Here is a 25,380-nt window from a genome sequence, read left to right as displayed (position 1 = left end):
AACCTCAACCTTCCAGTCTCTGTGTCTCCGTTTGGGTTCAGGACACCATTTAACACAACATTTCTGGCAGATTGAAGGCTTCAGTAATGCAATTACAAAGTGGAGAGATTGGTGAGGCTAAGTGGTTAGCAACTATAGTAGAAGAAAAGGGGTGATATTACAAAGTTAGCTTTTGTGTTGCTTTCCATAAATGGAAACCCTCTGCAAATAAAGGACTGACATTTGATACTGAACTCACAGCATTTCAGTATAAACATGTTAATGCTAAATTGGCAATGCTGTGAAATTGACAAATAGCTCATAAAAAGTGAAAAAATGACATTCATCCAAGTCAACTCAATGCAACAGTCAAAGGTCCAAGAATTGGGGTATAAATCACCTTTAAAACTGGGTTTGATTAACCCCCTTTTTTACTTGAGCCATTTTGTTTTCTTTTATTTCTTATATTTGTTGCTTCAGAGAGACATGTGACATGAGATGGGGATCATTCTACTTAGTTCATTTTTAGGAGCAGTTTAAGGTGACAGCCTTCAAGCTGAAAAGGTTCTATTTTGCCATCCAAACTGGATCTGCCCCAACATACTTAGGCAGCAATCAACCCAAGCCTCTAAGCATGCATAAAAAGTAATCACTCCTCCACTGCTCAGCATGTCTCAGTATACCTAACTGGAAACCCAAAGTCTTTCACATACTAGATTTTTTTATCATCCACCTGCCTCGACCAGACCTTACAGTGAAACACTTCCATGCATAAAACCTATTGACGTCCTGTATGTTTGGCACAGACTAAATTTATTTTGCCCTTGAAAAATCATTCAAGCTAAGATCAAAAATCCCATAGGGCAACCATTTAAATCAGCTTTTCGTTGCTCTGCTATCTTAAGAAAGAATTCAAAACACCAAATCATGGCCGTCCTCAAGTCTGCGGGATTTGTCTGTAACAGTTCTGCACTAAATTCAGTTCAACTATTGTTAAATCACATTTGTTTATAAGGTTATATTGTTGTTTAGCGTTGACTATGTACTATGCACTACAACCATAATTTATGTTCTTTGCTAACTCAATTTGGATAGTAATAATGACCTTCTGTTACATCGCTATTGTGATTTCATTTTCATGCATACCTACCTGCTTTCATTCACTGTGAATAAGAGAAGAGAGAACATAATTATTATTTGATGTTTACAGTTATAACTACCTCTGTGTTATATATACAATATATTGTATTCAACTGTTATACCTACTTCCTTGTGCCTAATTGTAATGCAATTGTGCTTTATTCTTTGTTAAAGTTTCACACTCTGGTTCAGTAAAGTATCCAAAAACAAGTCCTGGCTTGTCATTTATTGAACTCGTTTAACTGACTGGTTAGCGCATCAGCTGGTGAGAATAGTACAGTCTATGTTCCTCCAAGTAAGGGTCCCAATGCATTTGGACTTCTTTTACTTTCTGTGGTGGCTCAAAGGAGACACATCAGAGTCCAGATGAGCGCAGGATGGTGCACATTTTTGGAGCAGCTGCATCATAAAGCTGTGCCAACTATGCTTTGGACTGCAGGGGACAACACAGATGACTTTAAAGTAGAAGTGACCAGCACCATATATCATAGCTTTTACATGGATGACTGTCTAAAATCTTTGCCCACAGAGGAAAAAGCAGCACAGTTGTTTGTGGACCTCATTGACATATGTTCAAAGGGGGCCATCAAAGCTGTGGACAACCAAAAGTCTCATTGTGTTGTCATTGATTCCTGAGGCAAAGCAATCTAAAACAGCTGCATTTGGAACAGGAGGACTTATCCACAAAGATGTTCATTGTGAAAGTGAAAAACGACCATTCACCAGACTGCATTCTTTAAGCTGTACAGAAATGGCTGAGATGGCTGTAGGACCTGGAAAAGGTGGTGGAACTTCAACTTCAAGCCAAAGCACTTTAGAAGAGACAGGCACACTGCAACTATTCTTTGACCTGAACTTATTGCTGCTGTTTCTGCTGTTAGTCAACCAGATGCTAAGGAAGGAGTTATTACTTCAATTGGAGGAGTTTTCCTTCTGGACTAAGTCATACTGTCATGACCGACAATCACAGGAAAGAACCCAGATGCGGGGCAGCAGGCAGATGCAGTCAAAAGTCTTTATTGAACACAAATTATGGAATAACTGGAGCTCAAACCCACATCTCAGCAAGGGGGCAGGCAGTTGAATAGTCAGGGACGAGTCAGGGACAGGCGAGGGGTCAGATAACCAGTACTGCAGGGACTTATGGGCTGTCTCATAGTCAGGGACAGAAGGCAAGGTTGCTTACCATGGATCAGATGAGCAGGTCAGGATAGGAACAGGTTGAGATCTGGCAAACAGTCTGAAGGCAAGGCAAGCAGGCAGGAACAGGGACGAAGGAGCACGGCAATGGGTGATCAGTATAGGGAAAGTTGCTTGAAAGGCTTGCATGAGAGTGAAAACAACCTGGCAAGTGGTGAGTGTGGATCTGGGGCTTAAGAAGAGTATTGCAGGTGCGTGGATAATTAGCTGAGGCACAGCAAGTAAGATAATTGTAAATGAGATGGAGATGTGACTGTAGCAGGGGGTTCTGGTAGTGAAGATCTACCAGGTGGAACAGGCTGGAGACTGTGACACATCCGGCCTTAAAGTCAATTAATGATGAGACAAAATGATTTTATGCATTTGTTGCAAACAGAGTGGATACCCTTATCCTAAGCTGCATGTGTTTGGAGGTACATCGGTTCAAGCAACAATCCATGAATGTTTAATACAGTGCTTTTCAAATTGTGGGGTGCGGTTCGATGCTAGGGGGGGTGTGTGTGATCCTGCGGACCATGCTTTTTTTTGCCGTACTAGAATAAAGTGTGATCTATATTCTTTCTTTTTTCTTTTTTTCTTTTCTTTAATGATAATAAGAATACAATGTTATGCAGAGGTGTACTTATAACAATTTTCTAGACAAATGGTACTATTTATAGTTGCGGCAGAGAGTGGCGGGGGCAAAATATTTTCTTCTTCCTGGGGGGGGCATGAAAGAAAATAATTTAGAAGCACTGGTTTAATTGGTGGCATACATGTTTAATTGTTGACTCTAAATTGCCCTTAGCTATAAGTGTGAGTGCTTGTTTTCTCTCTGTCTGTCTCTGTGTTGGCCCTGCGATGGACTGGCAGCCTGTCCAGGGTGACCCCGCACTCACCCAGTATGAGCTGGGACTGGCAACAGCATCCTCCGCGACCCAGAGACGAATAAGCGTTATAAAATGAATGAATGAATGGATGAAACAAAATTATAATTAGGCACTTTACATATGAAGCAGGCATTGACCAAGCTCTTTATGGAGTTGTTGAATAGACTTACCATATTCCATACATGATGCGAGAAATGCCAGCATCAACTAATGTTATGAAAGCTTTGTCATGCTTATGGTGTCATGAATGGCACATACAGATCCAGGCTGGAAGACATTCAATGTTATTTTGTTTAGAAATTTGACACCTCAGACAACCTTATATCAACAGTCTAGTGGCACTTTCCATTTCACAAGAGATTTTTTGATGCCTTATTTAATTCACTGTTAAGCAAGGCAAAAAGAATTATTCTCCTTTTATGAGTCACCCCTTTCTCTCTCCATCCACGGTTTATTTTTACCTTTCAGTGATTGTCTTCTAAATGTGCCTGGTTTTCTATGATCTTGATGCCTATTGTCTTTCTCAAACATAAATATATATAATAAATAATAATATAAAATATAAGAAATATAAAATTTTCAGCACGTGTTTGACCATCACCAGCCCTCCGTGGAAGCCAGTTTGTGGATCTTTATTGAGTGAAATGACCTTCGTGTGGCAGGGAGGGCAGTGCTACACTTCAGTGAATACAGAGGGGAGTAAAGGACAGACAAGATGTGGGGGAAGAGAAGCAGGTGGTGCTGGTAGGAACCGGTGAAGTGAAGGATCCTGTGCATTTCCTGCCACCTCACTCAAGACCATGAGAGTTCTAAGGGAAGAGAGAAGAAATACACCTAAGAAACCCCAGCAGTGCCCCTGCAGGCGGACACCAGTGGAGCGCCTGAAGGGGGAAGGGTTGCAGGGACAGGGGACAACAGTGCCGGACCCACGCCTACAAAGCACACAGACCAAGGAGACTGCGGGAGGAGGAAACCTTCCAAGCACCGACAAAAGGGAGAGAGGAAGCGGTGAGCTATCACCCACCAACCACCGTTGGGCCAACAAAGGCCACCATGGAGCCGTCATGGAGCCATCACCACACAACCTGGGTACCCAACTGAACTGTATGGCGTAGGGCTCCCAGGCCGTCGGCCCCATGCGCCACCCAGTCATGGAGGACCAGAGCCCACGAGCTATGCCATGACTAATGACAAGTGAAATGATCCCTTTTCCTGTGTTTCTTCAATAACTTCAACTCCATATCAGTCCATACCAATAAAAAAAACTTTCCTCTACCTCCTCCTTCTCCTTTTTCTTCTTCTTTTGAAAAATTGATAACTACTTGTTAGAACAAAGCGCCAACTCACTTTGATGTCACTAAATGGTTTGTGAGATACCATTCTGAAGCCTTGACTTGTCACTTGAATATCAGAATCTTGTGTTTGTTGTTGCTTTTTTTAAAGCAGAAGAAACCTTATTTATAGGAAAACTTGGAGTTGAAGAGAGGTGACTGGTTTATCTGACCTGCTCTGTTCTATGCTGATAATCAGGCAGGTTACCGCTTTACTTTAGACCTCCAAAGTCAATGTCTTTTATGTGCACTCTATGGTCAGAACTGCCAGTTCAATATCAGCAGAAGTGTAAGGTGCATCCTGAGACATGTTACATCAGCTGAACTACTGACCCTCCTCTTGAATTTCTTCTTTTCATTATTTGGCCACACCTGTCATGCACTTTTACTGCCAAACAATCTCTGAAGTTGTGACCAAACAAACTTACATCCATAGAACATCATGTATTTAAACACTTTATGGTGCTTCATGCTCACTCTTAACAACAATCAATTATTAATTCTTTCACTACGTCTGCCCCTTTATTCTTTGTACCATAATTGTACCTAATTGTCCACCAGTTTCATCAACCACTACTCATTTGTTCCCCTGATGGTTTTCATAATGTATCTTCATTTCCTGGTTGAAATTGAGCTTTTGGCACAAGTTCAAGAAGAAAGAGAGAAGTTTCCACTCCATCAGGTCATCACATACCTCTCCGCCATCAGCCAATGTTTTCACTGGGTTCCTGGGATGTCCTCTTGTATCATCTAAGGCATCATAGCTAAAACAACATTGAAACCACCTTATGTTGCTGTGTACTCGTGTCAGAGCGCCATCTTAGGCCCCCCAGGGGTTCTCACATTGGCCCTATTCCTCAAAATCTCTTTGATTGACCAAAGTCTTTATCAAATAAAGCATTCACATGCAACACTGTTCAAAACTTCATTATGATAGGTGATGCCCTGGGTTCAATGAAGTGTTCTGTGTCAGAGATGACTATATGAAACAACTGTAAGCATCAGTCAGTGGAAATAGATATTTGTTTTTTATACAACTGTTTTAAGGAGCTAATTTGGACCATTTAAATATAAGCTAAAATAACCCTAACCCACATTTCAGTAAAGGTAAAGCCTGGAGCTAACGGTTGTGTACAGAGGATAAGTATAGTGAAAAAACAGAGACCAGGAAACAAGAAACTAATCATTAAAAAGGAGTGACTGAGGTATTAATATAAACGTTTGACTAACCTCCATGGGGTAGATGATGGTTTGGGCAGTAGCTCCTGCAAGAGAGCCGGCAATGAACCTTTCTTGAACCCTTAAACTCCCCCCCTCTTTGCTGCCTCGGATCACCCACTTGATCTGGGGTAAGAGAGGAGAAAGACGTAGGGGCCGTGGAAGTTATGCAGTGAAAATGCAGCATGAGAGGAACATGCAGAGACAATAATGTTTAATCATCTTGTCATGCATGAACATGCAGGATTCATATTCACTCTATCTGGAACAGGCTTTTTAAATTACCGATTGCCTCTTTTTTGATTTTATATTGATTTTAATTACCTGTTCATATGCCATAAACTTAATGGCAGATTCGGGTGCAATCTTGAGGACATTGATGCCATTTCCCCTCCAGAGTGAGAAGACACCGCCTTCCTTGACCATCCCCCTCAATCCGGACCACAGATTAATGGCACGAGATGTGGAGCCTTGGACCTGGATATATCAATAATGGCAGGCGAGTCACCTCATTACAACCTTGCCATGTTTTAAATGTTACTTTGAGCTGGATGACTACAGGAAAAACTCCCACTGAAACTCCCAAAATCTTAACTGACTTGCAGTGCTAATTCCCCTAACCCTAACCATCTGTTGCATTGTTTGCATTAATGCCAGTAATTTGAGTTGAATTTATTCTCTTTTCCTCTGCTCTGACAACTTTAGAAAAATAAAGCAGAAACTGAATCATTGTCTGCAATGCAGACTATTCAGTCAAGATGAATTAGGGCACTGTTAAAAGATTCACTTGAAACTAAACAAGCTGTCATAACAAATGGGCAGTAATGGAGGTGCCACAAACAAGCTTCCTCCTAAAGAGTCAAAATCCAATGGTTCCTCCACTATTAGTTGTGGTCTTACTTGCCCATTTCTGAGAGATATATCTGACTCTGGTTTCTTGTTCTGTGCTGGCTTCATACTGGAAAACCACAATAAGGCATAATGAGAAAAAGAAAAGAAGGAACTGCATTGCAAAATAATTAATGAATAAATAAATGAAATATATGCATGAATGCGATCGCAAATGGTTCTTTGTTTCTATATGTCAGTCCTGTGATACACTAGCAACTTGTCCAGGGTGTAAGCCGCCCTTGCCTTCGATGTCAGATGGGATTGGCTCCAACACCCCCCCACTTACATATTTTACTCACTTAAATAAAATTACCTCTATTAAATAGGCACAAAAGAGCAGAAGCTGATCAGTGTTAGTCAATCTCCATGCAGCAAATCAGATTTATTTGTATAGCGCCAAATCATAACAAAGTCACATCAAGGCACTTTACATATAGAGCAGGTATAAACCAAACTCTCAAACTTAGTGACAGTGTCAAGGAAAAGTTTCCTTGAAGAGGCAGAAACCTCAGGCAGAACCAGGCTCAGGGGGGGCGGCCATCTGCCTTGACCGGTTGAGTTGAGGGGGGCAAAGTTGGGTAGAGTAGGGAGATAAAGAGAGCAGGAGGAGGGCATATTCAAAACAGGTGTAGGCAGGAACATGATGCTGCATGAAGTTCATAGAAATTATGCTGTAAGGAATTCATGAGGATAAGGGAGCAGCAGGCAGCAGGGACATAGGATGGTGATGATTCATCACAGTGAAAGGTGATTCAGTTAATTCAGAATGCTGCTGCACGAATATAAACAGGAACTAGGAAAATAGATCACATCTCTCCTGTGTCCTTCTGTTAACATATAAAGCTCTTAACCCTCCTGTCGTGTTCCAGTCAAATCTGAACACTCACACACTAAAAAAAAATACTCAAAAATATTGTGTTTTGCATCTGATTGCCTCAAGGCCTTATGATATCCTCCACACTATGCACTTGAACATATAAAAGTGATGATCACCTCTTTCACTGAATTTTGAGTGTTTTAATCAACCTTGTTACACCTGTGGTGTTCCCGGTCAAAACTGACTGCCATAGGAAATGAATGGGTATCCAGACTATATTCATCCATCAGACAGAAAACATCCCCATACACACCACCCCAACTCACTCGCCTGTGTTGGTGTGTTGATTTTACTTGAATATAGGATTGTTTAGATGAGTTTAGTTGTTGAATCTGCTAGTGTAGCTTGTATTGCCTCCACCTCCTGCACCCTCTATACTTTCATGCCCCGTACCCGGTCTGGGCCTGTGGGTCTGTATCCCCACCCCACTTTCACTGGTGCAATTGGTGAGAGGTTAGAGTAAAATCAAATCAAATCAAATCAGATTTATTTGTATAGCGCCAAATCATAACAAAGTTACATCAAGGCACTTTACATATAGAGCAGATCTAGACCAAACTCTTTATAAATTTATTTAAAGAGACCCAACAGATCCCCCGATGAGCAAGCACTTGGCAACAGTGGCAAGGAAAAACTTCCTTTAAGAGGCAGAAACCTCGAGCAGAACCAGGCTCAGGGGGGGCGGCCATCTGCCTCGACCGGTTGGGTTGAGAGTGGGAGAGAGAGAGAGAGAGAGAGAGAGAGAGAGAGAGAGACAGGCATTGGAGGGGGGGGGGGGGGGGGGGTGTAGGCAGGAACATGTTGTTGCATGAAGTTCATGGAGTTGAGCTGTAATACAGAATTCATGCTATATGGGACCAGCAGGTGTTGCAGGAACATGGGATGGTGATGAGTCACCACCTGCAGGATGAGGACAGGGAGAGAGAGGAGAGGAACTGGGAGAGACAGAGACTTTGGCAGAACATGGTTAGTAAATGCAGTATAAATGCTTAGAACTGGGTGAAATAGTTTTTTTTTTTTTTTTTTAAGAAGGATGGTTTTTATCAGCGCATGCAAGGAGGGAGTTAGAGAGAAAGAGGGAGAGGGGGAGAGAGGGTGACAGGGAGAGACAGAGAGAGAGAGAGAGAGAGAGAGAGAGAGAGAGAGAGAGAGAGAAGCTCAGTCCTTCCCCCAGCAGCCTAGGCCTACAGCAGCATACTTTAAGAGTAGAGGACTTTTTAACTGTACGCTCTGTCATACAGGAAAGTTTTAAGCCTGGTCTTGAAAGTTACGAAAGAGTCCGCCCCCCGGACCGATGCTGGGAGTTGGTTCCATAGAAGAGGAGCCTGATAACTGAACAATCTGCCTCCAGATTTACTCTTGGAGACTCTAGGAACCACAAGTAAACCTCCATCTAGAGAGCGGAGTGGCCTGCTAGGACAGTAAGGAACTATGAGCTCTCTGAGATACGATGGAGCTTGGCCATTAAGAGCTTTATACGTTAAAAGAAGGATTTTGAATTCTACTCTATATTTTACTGGCAGCCAATGAAGAGCAGCTAACACGGGAGAGATGTGATCTCTTTTCCTAGTTCCTGTTAATATTCGTGCAGCAGCGTTCTGAATTAACTGAAGGCCTTTTAGAGATTTGTTTGGACATCCAGATAGTAATGAGTTACAGTAGTCCAGCCTAGAAGTTACAAATGCATGGACTAGTTTTTCTGCATCATCCTGAGAAAGGATGTTTCTGATTTTCCTAATGTTTCTCAGGTGGAAGAAAGCTGCCCGACTAACTTGTTTTATGTGAGGGACAAAGGACATGTCCTGGTCAAAAATTACTCCAAGGTTTCTTACAGTGGAGCTGGAGGCCAAAGTAATGCCGTCCAAACTGACGAGATGATTAGATAGTATTTTTCTGAGGTGCTTCGGACCGAGTACAATAACTTCTGTTTTGTCAGAGTTGAGAAGTAAACTCTAGACAGTGGTGTTGCTTGAAATAGTTCTTTGTGTTTGTACCTTTTCGACACCATGTGGTTAGCCTAGGAGAATTGGCCTGTGTTGGAGTGTTGGCTTTGGCTGTTCAGGTGAATTTAGTTGCTGAATCTGCTAGTGTAGCTTTTATTGCCTCCACCTCCTGCACGCTCTATACTTTCACGCCCCCTACCTGAACCAGGGTCTGTATCCCATCCCTACTTTTCTCTCTCCTCTATTTCTCCCCCCTACCCGAACCAGGGTCTGTATCCCCACCCCACTTTCACTGGCGCAATTGGTGAGAGGTTAGAGTAGTTGACAGTGGTGCTGCTTGAGATAGTTCCTTTTGGGTTTGTGCCTCTTTGACACCATGCAGTTAGTACAGGTGAGCTGGCCTGTGTTGGAGTGTTGGTGTTGTTTGAGTATAGGACTGTTTAGGTGAGTTTAGTTGCTGAATCTACTAATGCAGCTTGAATTGCCTCCACCTCCTGCACCCTCTATACTTTCATGCCCCCTACCCGAACCAGGGTCTGTATCCCATCCCTACTTTTCTCTCCACCTCTTCTATTTCTCTCCCCTACCCGAACCAGGGTCTGTATCCCCACCCCACTTTCACTGGTGCAGTTGGTGAGAGGTCAGAGTAGGTGATAGTCGTGCTGTTTGAGATGGTTGTCTTTGTGTGAGGAGTGGTGATGGGGGTGATGGGGGGTGACTCTGGGACGCCAGTGTTCACGGTCTAGCCTTCCGGAGGTGTTGTGGGCCTAACTAGATGAAACACCGGTGAAAGGAGGTTCCCACCTGATGACCCCAAAGACATGATAGCTATCACCGCTCACTGGCCTAGTTGGATATTATCTGTAGGGAACATAGAGCAGGGTGAAAGTTTGTTGCTAGGAAGGTGATCACTGAGTCTGGTCCATTTTTCGTCACACAAGTTTCTTGTGTTTTCTCTAAATAAACACTCACACACACACACATTTCAGACTGAACAATGTGTTTTGTGGGTACACATCTCTTTCCCGCACTTATGTGCCATCCTCCCATGTGAACCAACTTCTCAATGAAACAATGTATCATATCTTCACACAGACTAGACAGGTGTCTTTTATGTGAACCCATCTCTTGAGGGAATTACACTTGAGATGACAAACCTGAAGGGGAAGCGTGTGTTTGGGGACACCTGGAGAGAAATCGACCTGGTAGATCTCCAAGCCTACACAGGTCTGTTGATTCTAGCTGGAGTATATCGCTCAAACAATGAGGCTACAAAACGTCTGTGGGACGCAGAGTCTGGGAGGCCTATATTTCGGGCAACTATGTCCTTACATGTCCAACAGTTTCATGTCCTTTCAAGAATTATTCGATTTGATAACAGAGATACACGACCCGTCCGATGGCGAAATGACAAACTGGCTGCCATCAGGAACATTTGGATCCCTTCTCAGTTCTTTTCTCTTCCCATCATTCTTGTGTGATCTTTGTCTCATCTGTCCATCGGCTGTTGTTTCAGAACTGCACAGGCTCTTTTGGATGTTGTTTTTTTATTTTGGCAATCTCTAACCTTGATTTTTCAGCCCAATGATTGTTTGCTTCCCTGACAGACAGCACTTTGTAACTCATACGGAGAGTTGACCTCACCAGATTCCAAACAAAAATACGATACTTCAAATAAACTGGGGGACCTTTTATCTGGTCATTGTAAGTTGTAAATGAAATAATGAGGGAATACCATACAAATCCTTATGGAACAGCTGAATTTCAAATTACTTTTGGTCCCTTAAAAGGTGGAGGGCGCATAAAAAATGTAATGTAATTCCTGCACCATTCACCTGATTTGGATGCAAATTACCTTCAAATTAAAGCTGAAAGTCTGCACTTAAAGTACACCTTGATTGTTTAGTTTTAAAATCCATTGTGTTGGTGTACAGAGCTGAAATGCAGAAAATAGTATTTTTTTATTTATTTTTCTATTTGCACCAGATCAAATCAAATAAAATCTGATTTATTTGTATAGCGCCAAATCATAACAAAATTACATCTAGGAACTTTACATATAGAGCAGGTATAGACCAAAATCTTTATAAAATGATTTAAAGAGACCAAACAGATCCCCCCATGAGCAAGCACTGTGCGACAGTGGCAAGAAAAACCTTCCTTTAATAGGCAGAAACCTCAGGCAGAACCAGGCTCAGGAGGGGTGGCCATCTGCCTTGACTGGTTGGGTTGAGATAAAATACCTCGATCAGGGAAGGCTGGGGAGAACATGCACATTACCAATTTGCTCTCCAATAACTATTAACTTATACAATGCGTAAAATACAGTTTATGATGCAATAATAAAATGGCCCACCTGAAGGAAAACTTTGAGGCGGTCCAGGGGAGCGGTTCCTGTACGAGACACTGCCCCTGCCATCGCTCCAGCAACAAGCTGCCTCCACACCAAACCTGATCTCCGCTCCTGCTCCGAAAATTCATCTGGGACTGTCAGGTCTTCCCCAATGTCAAACATCTATTACATCATCACAAATTAAAAGCCCAATCTGTACTATTGATGACATACACACACTTAATTCTTCTTCTCTACCATCCCTTACTAATTATTACATGGAATTACATCTGTCTATATAATTATTGTTGGAAACAACATATAATTATCACTATGTGATATGTAACCAATTCTAACTTGTCTTTTCTGATTTATTTTATTTTGCGAACTACCTCTATTTCTTGTTTCTGTCCTCAGCCATATAACATGTAAATACTTTCAGGGTTGTTACTTCGGTATTAAATTAAAGCTGGGAACTCACATGGGAGTGTTTCCAGTAGTGGACAATGTCCTTCATGTTGTGAAAAGGGTTGAACAGGAAGTGATCACGCCATTCATTCCAGTCAATGGTCATTGTTCCGTCTCTGTCCATACTGGGAGAGAAAACACAGGTAATACTGTTACATGTGGCATGTGGGTACAATACTGCACACTGCCTATTTGAGTTTTTGTCCCTGTGTCTCTCTCTCTCTCTCTCTCTCTCTCTGTGCTTTTCTTGGTAGGAATGAAGGACCTGGAGACAATTACTCCAGGAGAGAAAAGGTGGAGCTGAGGGATGGAGAAGAGAGACCTGACAGCAGCAGCAGCAGCAACATCAGCTTCTGGGAACTGTTGCCCCTTCTTTCCTTTGGTTTTCTTCTCAACATGATTTAGAGTGTTGGCTTGTGTTACTGTAGTTTGGGGTGGAGAGAAATTGTTCTAGTTGCAACAGCCCACTGTGTGGCTGGTCCAGTAACTTCCCATCTTTTGCTCATTTGAACTTGGTTCTCCATCTCCATATTATTTATTTTTCTTTACCTTTTAGGTATAGTTGATTTAAAAAAAAAAACAAACAAACAAAATTAACAGTTGTTGTTAAACTAGATGTCTTGGGGTCCTTGTCATGCTTCGGTCTCTGGTTGAAGAGGGTGAGCTTTGTTTGGTGAGGCAGTAACATATTGCAGGCTCATTAAACATTCTGCACCACACTGGCTTGGTTTTGTTGACTTCCTTTCGACACGGAGTGCGAGTGATTTGCTGTTGGCATTGTTTGTTTCGCCTCAGTGTTGTAACTGGATTTTGGTTCAATGCAGTTACTTGTGACTGCAAACTGTGCCATTGTAATGTTTTTTTCCTTCTCCAACTGTCAATTGATATGTAGTTGACACTGTGGGGTGTTGCATTGATACAGTGTATTGTTTGCTATTTTTTGATAGTTTTGATAGATTTGGGAGATCCGGAGCAGTACTTTACACATACACACACACAACATCTCATCACCTCTGCAGTATTCTGGAGGCCTGCTCCATAGTGACATCCACTCCGAGCTTGTGTAGTGAGTGCTGGATCTCTGCAACATCAATTCTACCTAAACAGGAAGTTGTTCATTTAGTCTATATAGAGATAACAGTCAATGTATTGTATGTGTATTACTGGAAGAAAACATGGTAACACAACTGTGTGTGTGTGTATGGGTGTCTAGTGTGCCAACACCATCATTGTTGCAGTCAAGGTTGAGAAACATTAGTCGCAGCCTCTTCTCGTGAGCCCATAGGTACTGAGAGAACTCCTGGAAGTCCAGCAAACCATCGTGGTTGATGTCACTCTCCAGGACTATCTGAAGGGTAGAAGAAGCTGTCAGTCATTCACTGGGGTAATAAAAGGGTGGACAGTTGCACAGATGTATTCTTGTTGCTTGGGAAAATGGGATGGAGGTTTGGGAAGTTGGGTGGGGGGCAAAAGAAGTAAAGCACACCGTACCTGTCAGGAAACATAACATCATCTCTTTATGGTACAGTCTGACAATCACACACTAGCATTGCCCCTAATGCATACCCTGCTTTATGATCTATTTCCCTCTAAATGAGTCCTTCATTTATTTATATCATGTTTTACTGAAGAAAACTTGAAACTAGAAATGTCAGAGCTGATGAGAGTGAACCCAGGTGCAAAAAAGGGAAGCGAGGCAGAGGTAGTGAGCCCAGTAGGGCAAGAGCTTTTAATCCAAATGGAGGCAGGGGTCATACACAAAAAGGCTGGCAGGATCAGGCAGACAAAACAGGCAAGGAGTAGGCAGGAGAATCAAACATCAAAAAACAGTCTGGTCATACACTGGGAGCAAACAACTGGGAACGCGAGAGAGCTTAGCACACGGGAGGTATCAAAGACAATCTGGCAGAGACATGGGGAATGAGATGGTTGTTCCTGACAGGTTTCATCCTGGATACGTGAAACGTGGGATGGATCGTCATAGTGCGAGGGAGGCAAAGACTGCTGGGCTGATGATCCTGGAGATCGGGAATGGGCCCACAAATCTGGGACCTAGTTTATGGCATTCCCCCTGAATAGGTAAGTCACAGGTGGAGAGCCGGACCTTTTGTCCCACATGATAGGGAGGAGCTGGAGTACGATGCCGGTCAGCTGCTCTTTGGTATCCTGCAGTGGTGCGCAGCAGGGTTGGCCGAGCTCTCTTCCAGGTGAGGTGGCAACGGCGAACCAGAGCTTGGGCTGATGGGACGGAAACCTGTCCTTCAACATCAGGAAACAGCGGAGGCTGGTAGCCGTAGACACACTGGAAGGGTGACATGCCCATAGATGCCACTGGGGGCGAGTTGTGGGCATACTCCACCCAGAGGAGCTGCCGGGACCAACTGGAAGGATTCTGGGAGGTGATACACCGCAGGGCTGTCTACATCTCCTGGTTGTATCTCTCCGTCTGGCCATTGGTCTGTGGGTGGAAGCCAGAAGAGAGACTAACAGACGCGCTGATTAGCAGAATTCTTTCCAGAAATGCGAGGTGAACTGGGGACCCCTGTCCGACACAACATCCTGGGGAAGACCATGGAGCCGAAAAACGTGAAACAGAACTGCCTCCGCCGTTTCCCGAGCGGAGGGCAGTAAAATGGGCCATTTTAGAAAAACAGTCAATGACTGTGAGGACCACTGTCTTACCCTCTGAGGGAGGCAACCCTGTGACAAAGTCCATCGATATATGAGACCATGGCCGATGTGGAACAGGCAGGGGTCTCAGAAGTCCAGCTGGAGGGCTGCAGGTGACCTTGCTGCGGGCACAGACAGGACAGGCAGAGACAAATTCTCAGGCATCTTCCCGTAGGGAGGGCCACCAGAACCGCTGTGTGATCAAGCTCAGAGTTCTACTCCCCGGGGATGACAGCTCAGTAGGGAAGAGTGTCCCCACTGTAGAACTCGGGAACGGAGCGGGCCTGGGACAAAGAGCCAACCGGGGGGACAGCTATCAGGAATCTGGGTACCTGGGAACGCACTCTGGACATCCCTCTCAATGTCCCAGGTCACCGCTCCGACCACACAGTTGGGGGGTAAGATGTTAGCTGCATCCCAGGGGTGGTCTTCTGCCTCAAACTGCCGGGAGAGGGCGTCATGCTTGATGTTGCGGGAACCTGGGTGATAAGACAGGGTGAAGTTGAAGCGGGTGAAGAATAAGGCCCACCTGGCTTGTCTTGATTTCAGTCGTTTGGCCCTTCGGATGTATTCCAAATTTTTGTGGTCAGTCCAGACCAGAAATGGATGGTCAGCACCCTCCAACAAATGTCTCCATTCTTCTAATGCCAACTTCACAGCCAGTAGTTCGCGATTCCCCACATCATAGTTGCGCTCCGCCGATGACAGTTTCTGGGAAAAAAAAGCACAAGGATGGACCTTATTGTCCTTAGGGGAGCGCTGGGAAAGGACAGCTCCAACTCCCACGTCTGAGGCATCCACCTTGACGATGAACTGGAGCTTGGGGTCGGGGATCTGGAGAATAGGAGAAGAAGAGAATCTGGACAGGAGGGTCCGGAAGGCAGACTCAGCCTCTCGGGACCAAGAAAACCTGGACGTGGCAGAGGTGAGTGAGCGCAAAGAGGCAGCAATCTGACTGTAGTTTCTGATGAACCGTCGATAGAAGTTAGCAAAGCCAAGGAAGCGCTGGAGCTGCTTACGGTCGGTGGGTACAGGCCAGTTGAGGACAGCATCGACTTTCTCTGGGTCCATCTTGATCGATCCTGGTGAGATGATATACCCCAGAAAGGACACAGTGGACCTGTGAAATTCACATTTTTCCGCTTTGACAAACAATTGGTGCTGAAGCAACCGTTGCAGCACCTGGGGGACATGCCCCACGTGCTCCTCTTCAGACGGAGAAAAGATCAGGATATCATCCAGGTACACAAAGACAAACCTGTTCAACATGTCACGGAGGATGTCGTTGACCAGGGACTGGAAGACAGCGGGGGCATTAGTGAGTCTGAATGGCATAACAAGGTACTCATAATGGCCACTTGGGGTATTGAATGCAGTTTTCCATTCATCGCCTTTCCGTATACGGACCAGGTGGTAGGCATTACAGAGGTCCAACTTAGTGAAGATTTTAGCCCCCTGAAGGAGCTCAAAGGCAGAGGAGATGAGTGGTAAGGGGTAGCGATTCTTCACTGTAATGTTGTTAAGGCCTCGATAATCAATAAGAGGCCGCAGGATCTTATCTTATTTTTCAGTGAAGAAAAATCCAGCTCCTACAGGAGAGGAGGACATACAAATGATCCCTGCAGACAGTGCCCCCTGGATGTATTCATCCATAGCTTTTATTTCTGGACCAGAGAGGGAGTAGAGGCGACCCTTAGGCAAAGCTGCTCTCGGGAGGAGTTCGATGGAACAGTCATATGGCCGATGGGGTGGTAAAGACATGGCTCGAGCTTTGTTGAAGACCTCCTTCAAGTCTAGGTAGTCCGCAGGTATACTGGACAAGTCTGGAAATTCAGAAGCGACTTCAGACTTTTAAAGCCACAGAGAGAGGAAGCAGACAGGATGAGTGACAGAGTGACTCCACCCCAAAACTCTCCCCGTAGTCCAGTTTATGTGAGGGTTATGTTTGCACAGCCAGGGATACCCCAAAATGACAGGGTACACAGGAGAATCAATAATAAAAAAGGAAATAGTCTCTGTATGGTTACCTGACAAGCACAATGACAGAGGAGCAGTCTGGTGAGTGACCCTGCTAATCAGGTGCCAACGGCTGTAGCTGGAGATGAAGTCAGTGAGCCAGATTTCTATCCATCAAACTCTCGTCAGCTCCTGAATCGATGAGGGCAGATCCATCCAGGAGGGACTGAGAGTGAATTGATAGCTGGAGCGGGACCAGAACCTGGGTTAGGCGGATTGAGTCGTGCTGGGGTGCTGGCCACAGGGGGCATAGCAGTGCCATATTGCCTCCAATGATGACGATCCTCATAGGCTCCACGGAGCCGCTCACGGTCATGTTGCCGGTTGTCGATTCTGATAGCGAGTTCCACAAGAGTTTCAAAGTCTGCAGGTAAATCCACAGTGGTGAGATGGTCTTTGATATCCTCTGAAAGGCTGAGGTAAAACATGTCTGCCAGTGCCTCATTATTCCAGTGACTCTCAGCTGCTAGGGTGCGAAAACGGATGCCGTGGTCGATGACATGGCTCCTGCCTTGCCTGAGGTTACCAAGGGCTCGGGCTGCCTCTCGGCCTGTGGTAGATTGGCCAAATACATGGGTCAATGCAGCAGAGAAAGCAGTCACAGAATCACAGGTGGGTGACTGCTTGGCCCACTCAGCCGTAGCCCATTCACGAGCTCTGCCAGTGAGGTTCGTAATCATATATGCCACCCTTGAGCGTTCTGTGGCAAAAGTAATAGGTTGCAGTTCGAAAGTCAATGTGCATAGGGTCAAAAAGGAGTGGCATGTCTTGGGAGAGCCATCGTACCTCTCAGTGGGTGGTGCTTTGGGTTCCAAATGTGGAGATATAGGAATTGGTGGTGCTGGAGATGCTCGAGGTTGAGAAGAGTCAACAGGATCATGTGCTGCTGGGGTCATAGAACCAAGGCGGGCCATAATTTGGTTAGTCTGGGCAGCCAAGGCTTGAAGGTGCTCCGAGAGTGACTGAACACCGGACCCCAGACTGGAGAGGGACTGCTCCAAAGCTGTAAGGCGAACTCCCTGAGCTCCGAGGGCACGGTGGTTAACATCCCCTTCTGCTGGGTCCGTCATGGCCAGATTGTACTGTCAGAGCTGATGAGAGTGAACCCAGATGCAAAAAGGCAGAGGTAGTGAGTCCAGTAGGGCAAGAGCTTTTAATCCAAATGGAAGCAGGGGGCATACACAAAAAGGCTGGCAGGATCAGGCAGACAAAACAAGCAAGGAGTAGGCAGGAGAATCAAACATCAAAAAACAGTCCGGTCATACACTGGGAGCAAACAACTGGTAACGCGAGAGAGCTTAGCACACGGGAGGTAACAAAGACAATCTGGCAGAGACATGGGGAATGAGGCGGGGTTTAAATACACAGGAACTAACACAGGTGAAACAAATTAGGGGTCAACTAATGGCGGGAAAAAGAACAAAGAGGGGAAGTAACTTGCAAACAACAACATGGAACACAAGATTTTCAAAATAAAACAGGAAGTGTACAAGACAACAAAAAAACAGTCTGACAAGAAATCATAAACTCATTAGGCATCTGAGGTGAACTCGTGTGAATAGCAAGAAGGCTGCTTGCCCTGATGGCATCCCTGGGCATGCACTTAAGTCCAGTGCTCAGCAGCTGGCCCCTTTGTTCACCTCTATCTTCAACCTATCCCTGGAGCTCTCTGTTGTCCCTACCTGCTTCAAAACATCCATAATCATACCTGTCCCAAAAATGCCCTGCCCAGCCTGTCACAATGACTACCGCCCAGTAGCATTCACGTTGGTTGTGATGAAGTGCTTTAAAAGGCTGATCCAAGACGCCATCTGCACTTCATTGCCCTCCTCTCTTGACCCCCTACCAGTTTGCCTAATAGGAGCACTGAGGACGCCATCAATCACGTCCTCCACTCCATCCTCTCCCACCTAGACAGCCCCTGAGTCCTCTGCTCTACTCCCTGTACACCCATGACTCCAAGGCAAATCACCCCTCTAACATCATTGTTACGGTGGTGGTAGGCCTGATCTCCAACAGTAGAGAGATGGCCTATCTGGAGGAGGTGGATGCACTGTCATCATTGTGCCAGAAGAACAACCTGGACCTGAATGTCTCCAAAACCAAGGAGATGATCGTGGCCTTCAGGAGGGAGAGGCAGACCTACAAATACCTTATTTGAGGACAAGCTACACTAGCAGATTCAGCAAACAAACTCATCTGAACAGTCATGTAATCAGAGATAAACACAGGCCCCAAAACAAGCCAACTCACCTGGGCTAACTGCATGCAGACACACCTTCTCATTCAAATGAATAGGAAAGTGTGTCTAAACCTTTGGCCTGTACAGTACCTAGGCTCTTTACTGATGTCTCCCTAATTATTGGAATTTCCTCTTAATCTATGACAAACTTTCAGTCACTTAATTTCCCTCTACTTATTGAGATACTTCTAGACTTACTAGGCTTGATTTTCATACTAGCCCACTTTAAGTTTTTATTAAGTCTCTCAAGTACTCTTTTCATACATGGCACCATTGTAGTTACCAACGTCATATCATCCATGTATGGCCTAATTGGTGTAAGGTGCATCCCATCATGCCGTGTATGCCTCTCTCCACCTACAACGCACCTAGAAGCTCTAATAATTACCTCCATTGCCATTGTGAATGCTAATGGAGAAATTGTGCACCCTGCCATAATACCTATTTCTAGCCTCTGCCAACCTGTTGTAAAGACTGCTGTACTTAAGCATAGTCTGATAACCTGGAAATATGATCTTACTAAATTAACAACTACTGCAGGCACTCTAAAATAATCAAATACCTCCCAAATAAGACTATGTGGCACTGAACCAGATGCATTTGCTACGTCCAAGAATATCACACTCTTGGCTGCCTGAATCTGGTGCCAAATCATACTAGTGTGCTCTAAACACCCTTCTAATCTTTTATTCCTGCCTTCTATACTGAAGTATCGTTTAAGCTATTTCTTTCTAAATAACTAACTAATCTCTGTATGACTACAAAAAAGAAAATCTTCCCCTCTACACTCAGGAGAGAGATCATACGGAACTGACTCAGGTCTGAGGACTCCGTCTCCTTTGGAATAAGAATGCCTCCTGCCCTATTCTATGCTCTGGGAATAACCTATCCACAAAAACCTTAGGTTATCAGGGGCACTTTTATCAACCCAGTAGGGGACTCCATTTGGCCCTGGGGCCGAAGAAGCCTTCACACGCCTGACTACCTCCTCAACCTCCTTCCACCTAGGTGGTCTAACATCCACTTCCTGATCTATCTCCCCTAATTGTGGCATGTCAGGTGGAAGCCCTACTGCTCTATCCTGCTCAGAATCTGAGTATGTATTTCTCAGTAACTCTTCTACTTCTGTCTTTGTTCCTTTAAGCTGCTCTCCCTTTTCCTGGTTAAACAATCCTTTAACAAACTTGAATGGGTCCCTGTAAAATGCTGTCCTTACATATTCTTTCTTTTCCCTCTTTTTCCTAAGATATTCAGCCCTTCTGAGCACTGCTGCTTCTCAATTCCTCTTGCAACACATTAATTCCCTCCCACTCTTATTCTGTAAATTATTTCTCCCATCTTCTCGAAGCTATCGCTTGTGTTTCCTCCTAGTCTGCTCAGAATCATTTACAAGTCCCTGTTGACTGTCTCCCATTCTTTACTACTATTTGCCTTAAGCCATTTAACTCTAGCTCCATATTTCTCTCTCTGACTGGCCTATTCACCTCAGTATCAGCCACATGCCTTCTTATAACCTCCTCCTCCACCTCTGTGGCTGTGTTGTTGATATCTTTCGAACTGTGGTTTTCTACCTGTCACTGGATTTCATCTAACTTATTCAATTGACTTCTTAAAAAGTCCTGATCGATGCATCCACACTGCCCTTCGTTTCCCACACATCTCTTTCTTCCCTGATGCACTGTTACCGTGCAGTCTGCCAGTGAGTCATCTTCTACCCCTGCTCTCACTGACCCTTGGGGTATCTTCCTAGCCTTACTTGTAGCTTATGCTGGTTGTAACAAAGCTACTAAGCCTTGCCACTGCTACCATGGATTGCTAGCCCATGGCAGCACCTGTGTAAGTCATCATCATCAAGTTAGGGCCCTCCCTAGTGACTTTTCTCTGAAACTAACATTCTGGAAGTAGGCATTTCATATAATTTGATAGCTTCTTCCTCTAAATTGGGGAAATGAGCACTTAGGGCAGTGGTCTGTGTCCAAAATGTGGCTAATGGGTTGAAAAGATGGCTCTATGGGGATTTTGAATCTGGTAAGTCATCAGGTTGGTGTTCAGGTTGTGTTTGGTGCATTTAAAAACAGCTTGTATAATCTTGTTGCCAAGATAATTGTGATTCCAACATCATTATAATTTGACATGATTAGCACATTATTTTATGATGCTTTTTGCAGAGCTTTCCTTCTATCCCCCAATTTGGGCAGCTCTCAGGCTTAAAGTGTACATTTGTCACATGCTGGGTACATTGTACTGTTAGCAAAGAGGTGAAATTTGGGTTGGACTCAGCTGAAGGAAGCAATATTTCTATATAATTCATATAACTGTTTGCTTAAGTCACATTAAAAAAGAACAATGTAGCCTGCAAGGAATAATGCATGGAATTGGACTTTTCAGTTTCTAGTCACAACTATTTGTGTGACTGTTAAAGTTGGAAAATAAGATAAAATAAGATATTTACACTCTATATTGTGTATATATTTGTGGTCCTTTTTGTTATGTTTGTATTCACTTTAATACGCTTTAATGTCCACTTTAATACGCAGTCTATGGTATGTGCAGGAACTCAAGGAGTCAAAACTGAAAATCAGAGAAGCTACACCCATATAGTATAAACCCGAACCACTGCCAGGCTCAACACTCTTCTTTTTTCTAAAACTGAAAGTGCATTTTTACTGTTTGCATTGATAATTGCTGTCATATCTTTTCATCCATAGTTACTCTTTTCCTTTCAGCAAGGGTGATCCATTCAGTCATTAGTCAACAATAAACTTGTAGTGTTTTGAGTGACAAAATAATAATTGGTTGACAGCTTAAGACAAGCTAATTGAAACAATATTACGAAATTTGTGATCAAATGTCCCATGATATTCGCTCAGCTTCATTGTCATGGAGAAAACAAGATTTTAACACTACTACTGCCACCAATGCTCTAGAACGTTATTAAGTCTGAAAGTCTTTGTGAGTCAAGTTGTACATCAAGATCAGGTGGGTAACAATGATGAGAGTTAGGCCCTTCATCATGTTTGGATGTCTGACCTTATGCTACTCACACACTTTTGTACGGTTGATAATCATGCTGTTTTAACCTAATGAACCACTTATTGTTTTAATATCTGATTTTATACCTCTTACATGTTTTTATACTTTTATTATGCTATATGGATTTAACAAACTACTTATGATAGAGTAGAGAGAGACAGCCACACAAATGAAGTAGCTACTGCACACTGCAGCTACTGTAATAAGGATAGCGTATAGACATGATTTAAAACCTTTTTATGAAATATCTATATACAGCATATTATATAACCATGGCCTTCTAATTACTGAATGAAGGAGATACACTGGGGTTGCAGGGTTTGTGGTTTGTGTCTGTTCTCTTTACACAAAAACAGGGACTATCAGCGGCCGCCAGGAGATGATCATGAGAGTGGAGCCAGATATCACGAGGAGGAAGTGTGCACTCTGAAGAGAACTACACCCACATACCTCATTTCCTTTGTGTAACCATAACATAAGCTGGACCAGGGAAAGATAAAGCATCAGACTTCATGAACTGATGCTGGTCAGGGAAACATAGTCTGGTCCAGAGCTCTGTAAACAATCTTTTTTTTTTTTGTATATTTAGCTGTTAGATGTGAAAAAAATATATGAAATTGATTTGGACGTCTCCTGCATCCTTCATCAAACGAATGCGCAAGTTTATTTTGGGAACTAAATAATAATTGGGCTAAATAAGAAGGAAGCAGAAACTGGAATCCCACATTTTGCTGCCCAGTTCTTCCATTTCTGACAGAGATTTTAGGCAAAAGATTTTGGCTTTGACAATAATACACATGCACTTTATATATAGTGATACAGCACCACCTGAATATCTTTCTTCTAGATTTGAGATTATGAGTCAGCCTGGTAGACAGATTTTTACTGAAACAGAAATCTAAACCCTAGCTACTTTAGGAAATATTATGATGTGTAGCCTAATAAACATATGGCTGAATTTACACAGGAATCTCTCACAACTACTGACATATTTTATGTAACCTAAGAAGTTAACCCACTGCATAATGTGCTTACCTTTTCTTGAGCAAACTTTAAATTTTTGCTATACATTCTGCCCAAATGCCAGAACACCACTGATTTCTGCAGAACAGTAAGACTGCCTGAGTGTGTACACCTGTCCTAGCATCAGTCCGCGTCCAGGGCTAAAGCATTCGTCGACTCCTCACCTCCTCCGCCTCTCCCCTGTTAAGACCGAGAGCCGACAGACCAATCTTCAGTTCGTTAATGTCTACCCTGCCATCTTTATTTAGGTCCAGCTGCTCGAATAGCTCCGCATATCTCCCCTCTCTCTCCCGGTCCAGAGTCGGTCCGCTGTCTCTGTTCTCTTCAGTTCCTCCGCCGGGTGTCAGCACCTCGTCTTCCCCCATGGGAAAGAGAGAATGCACGGTATTGGACGACTGTTGATGTCAGAACCGAACATAACACTGTCACAACCGAATTACAGGTTCTCTTTGCATCAGGAGAGACAGGAGCGCTGCTCCGCAGAGATGCAGACAGGTTCAATGGAACAGAGCCGTGTCCTCCGCTGGGGAACGTGTCTCTTCGGTGAATGGATAGATGTGGCTTTGACAAGGTGGTGTGAGATTAAATCCCGTGTCCCTTACATACTTCTACACACCGGCTCACGCAAATCCATAAACTGACTCAGATGTTTCCGTCATTGGAGGAACGAGCGAATGAGCAGACGGTTTTACCGCAGTCTGCTGAACCTTGCGCGCTCACTGAAGCAGTCGCGTGCGGCGTTGTTCTCTGTATTTTACAGCTGGCAGTCCAAGATTCCAAAGTGACAAACGGGGAAAGTGACTTGTGTTGATTTGCATTCACACCAGAATCCCACCCACTCCGTGTGACAACGCTCGGCTTATTTGCGCCATAACAGATGTGCGCTCACAACGGTGAGAGAAGCATGCTACATGAACCAAAATGCGGCTAAAATACTCAGGAGTGGAGGAGTGTTTGGCTATGTGTGACTCAGGCACATTAACACTGTTAATGAGGCGCACTCATCAAAATCAAAACTCAAATCAGATTTATATTTATAGCGCCAAATCATCACGTTACATCAAGTTACATCAAGGCATCAAAATTTTCCGTTTCAGTAATTGCCTGCTTTATTGTTATTAAAGGCTAAATTATATTAATCCCTTTAGCTGATTGGTGATATTCCTTTGATAGTCTACAAGATAATTCAAAGTAGGATTCATATTTTAAAAACTGTCCTACACACACAGGCTCCACCCATTAAAGGGCAGTTGTTCTGACCTGACAAGAGGATAAGATAAGAGGCAAAACTTCTTTGACAAAACTTAACTCCTGCGTTCAGTTGCTTTCCATTCAATTGTTGGCCGGATATTACTATGATCTGTTTGAATTAGAATATACACAGACAGACATGTCTTTAGACAACTATTTATTTTACGCATACACCCTGAGACACTATTGTAAAAACTGACTAGTACTGTCTATCTGTTGTGTATCAGCGTTGTTTCTGTCTCTTAATGGGTGTTTGTGTGTAAATTTGTCTCTGTATGTGTGTGGGTGCGTCTGTATATCTGTCTCTGTGTGTGTGTTTCTGTATATCTGTCTGTGTTTGTATGTGTGTAGCGGAGTGGTGAGGAGGCAAGTACTGGTTGCGACAACGCCACCTGGGGAATTCCACTCCAGGAACTACCAGGTAAAAAAAACCCGAGATTAACAAAATAAAAAAGGTACGAACAGGTTCTTTGCTGAATAAACAGGGCAGAGACGTGTACTAAACAAATAATGATAATTTTTATTTAAAATAGCAGGCTGAAAAGGGAAAAAAATATTGAAGAACAAAAACCAGGATGGCAGTTAAAATATATTTAGATTTCTTTAAAATGTTACCAAATGTTAACACTGCCAAAAGTAAATTGTAAATAAAATTAATTAAAAAACAAAACGAAAGAAAAAAACAGAGCTAAGCTGAGGTCACTGAGGAAGGCAGTCTACAATGAGGAGTGCCAGGGGTGCTGCCAATACTCACCACCTTTGGTGCAGCACATCAAACTAGGTGGAATCCACACGTCTCTCTGGTGATCCTATTTGCACACAAGCAAAAAGTGAAGGGACCCCAATATAAGTGCCTAGCCTTCCTTCAGATGACGCTTGGCTTGCTAAAAGAAAAAT

General features: G+C 43.8%; 1 protein-coding gene across 5 annotated transcripts in view; it reads right to left on the bottom strand.

Moving 5' to 3' along the window:
• LOC115047976 (calcium-binding mitochondrial carrier protein SCaMC-3-like) overlaps nucleotides 1–23,634 on the bottom strand; it is a 36,048-nt gene extending 12,414 nt beyond the window's left edge. For 2 of the 5 annotated variants that reach the window (XM_029509250.1, XM_029509254.1), the window contains exons 1-7: nucleotides 23,397–23,634; nucleotides 13,473–13,596; nucleotides 13,260–13,347; nucleotides 12,262–12,373; nucleotides 11,805–11,963; nucleotides 6,062–6,214; nucleotides 5,750–5,863 (exon numbers count right to left, since the gene is read on the bottom strand). In XM_029509250.1, the coding sequence (XP_029365110.1) occupies nucleotides 5,750–5,863; nucleotides 6,062–6,214; nucleotides 11,805–11,963; nucleotides 12,262–12,373; nucleotides 13,260–13,347; nucleotides 13,473–13,596; nucleotides 23,397–23,597 (951 nt within the window). In that variant the 5' untranslated portion in view covers nucleotides 23,598–23,634. Of the gene's footprint in view, nucleotides 1–5,749; nucleotides 5,864–6,061; nucleotides 6,215–11,804; nucleotides 11,964–12,261; nucleotides 12,374–13,259; nucleotides 13,348–13,472; nucleotides 13,597–19,208; nucleotides 19,216–20,149; nucleotides 20,165–23,389 lie in introns of all 5 variants that reach the window. The other 3 variants (XM_029509253.1, XM_029509252.1, XM_029509251.1) reach the window with 3 other exon arrangements.
• Nucleotides 23,635–25,380: the final 1,746 nt, after the last annotated feature.

The sequence above is a fragment of the Echeneis naucrates genome, chromosome 8 (assembly GCF_900963305.1).
Source record: "Echeneis naucrates chromosome 8, fEcheNa1.1, whole genome shotgun sequence".
Taxonomy (NCBI): domain Eukaryota; kingdom Metazoa; phylum Chordata; class Actinopteri; order Carangiformes; family Echeneidae; genus Echeneis; species Echeneis naucrates.
Note: the sequence above shows the minus strand (reverse complement) of the source record. Positions and strands in the feature narration are given on the sequence as shown.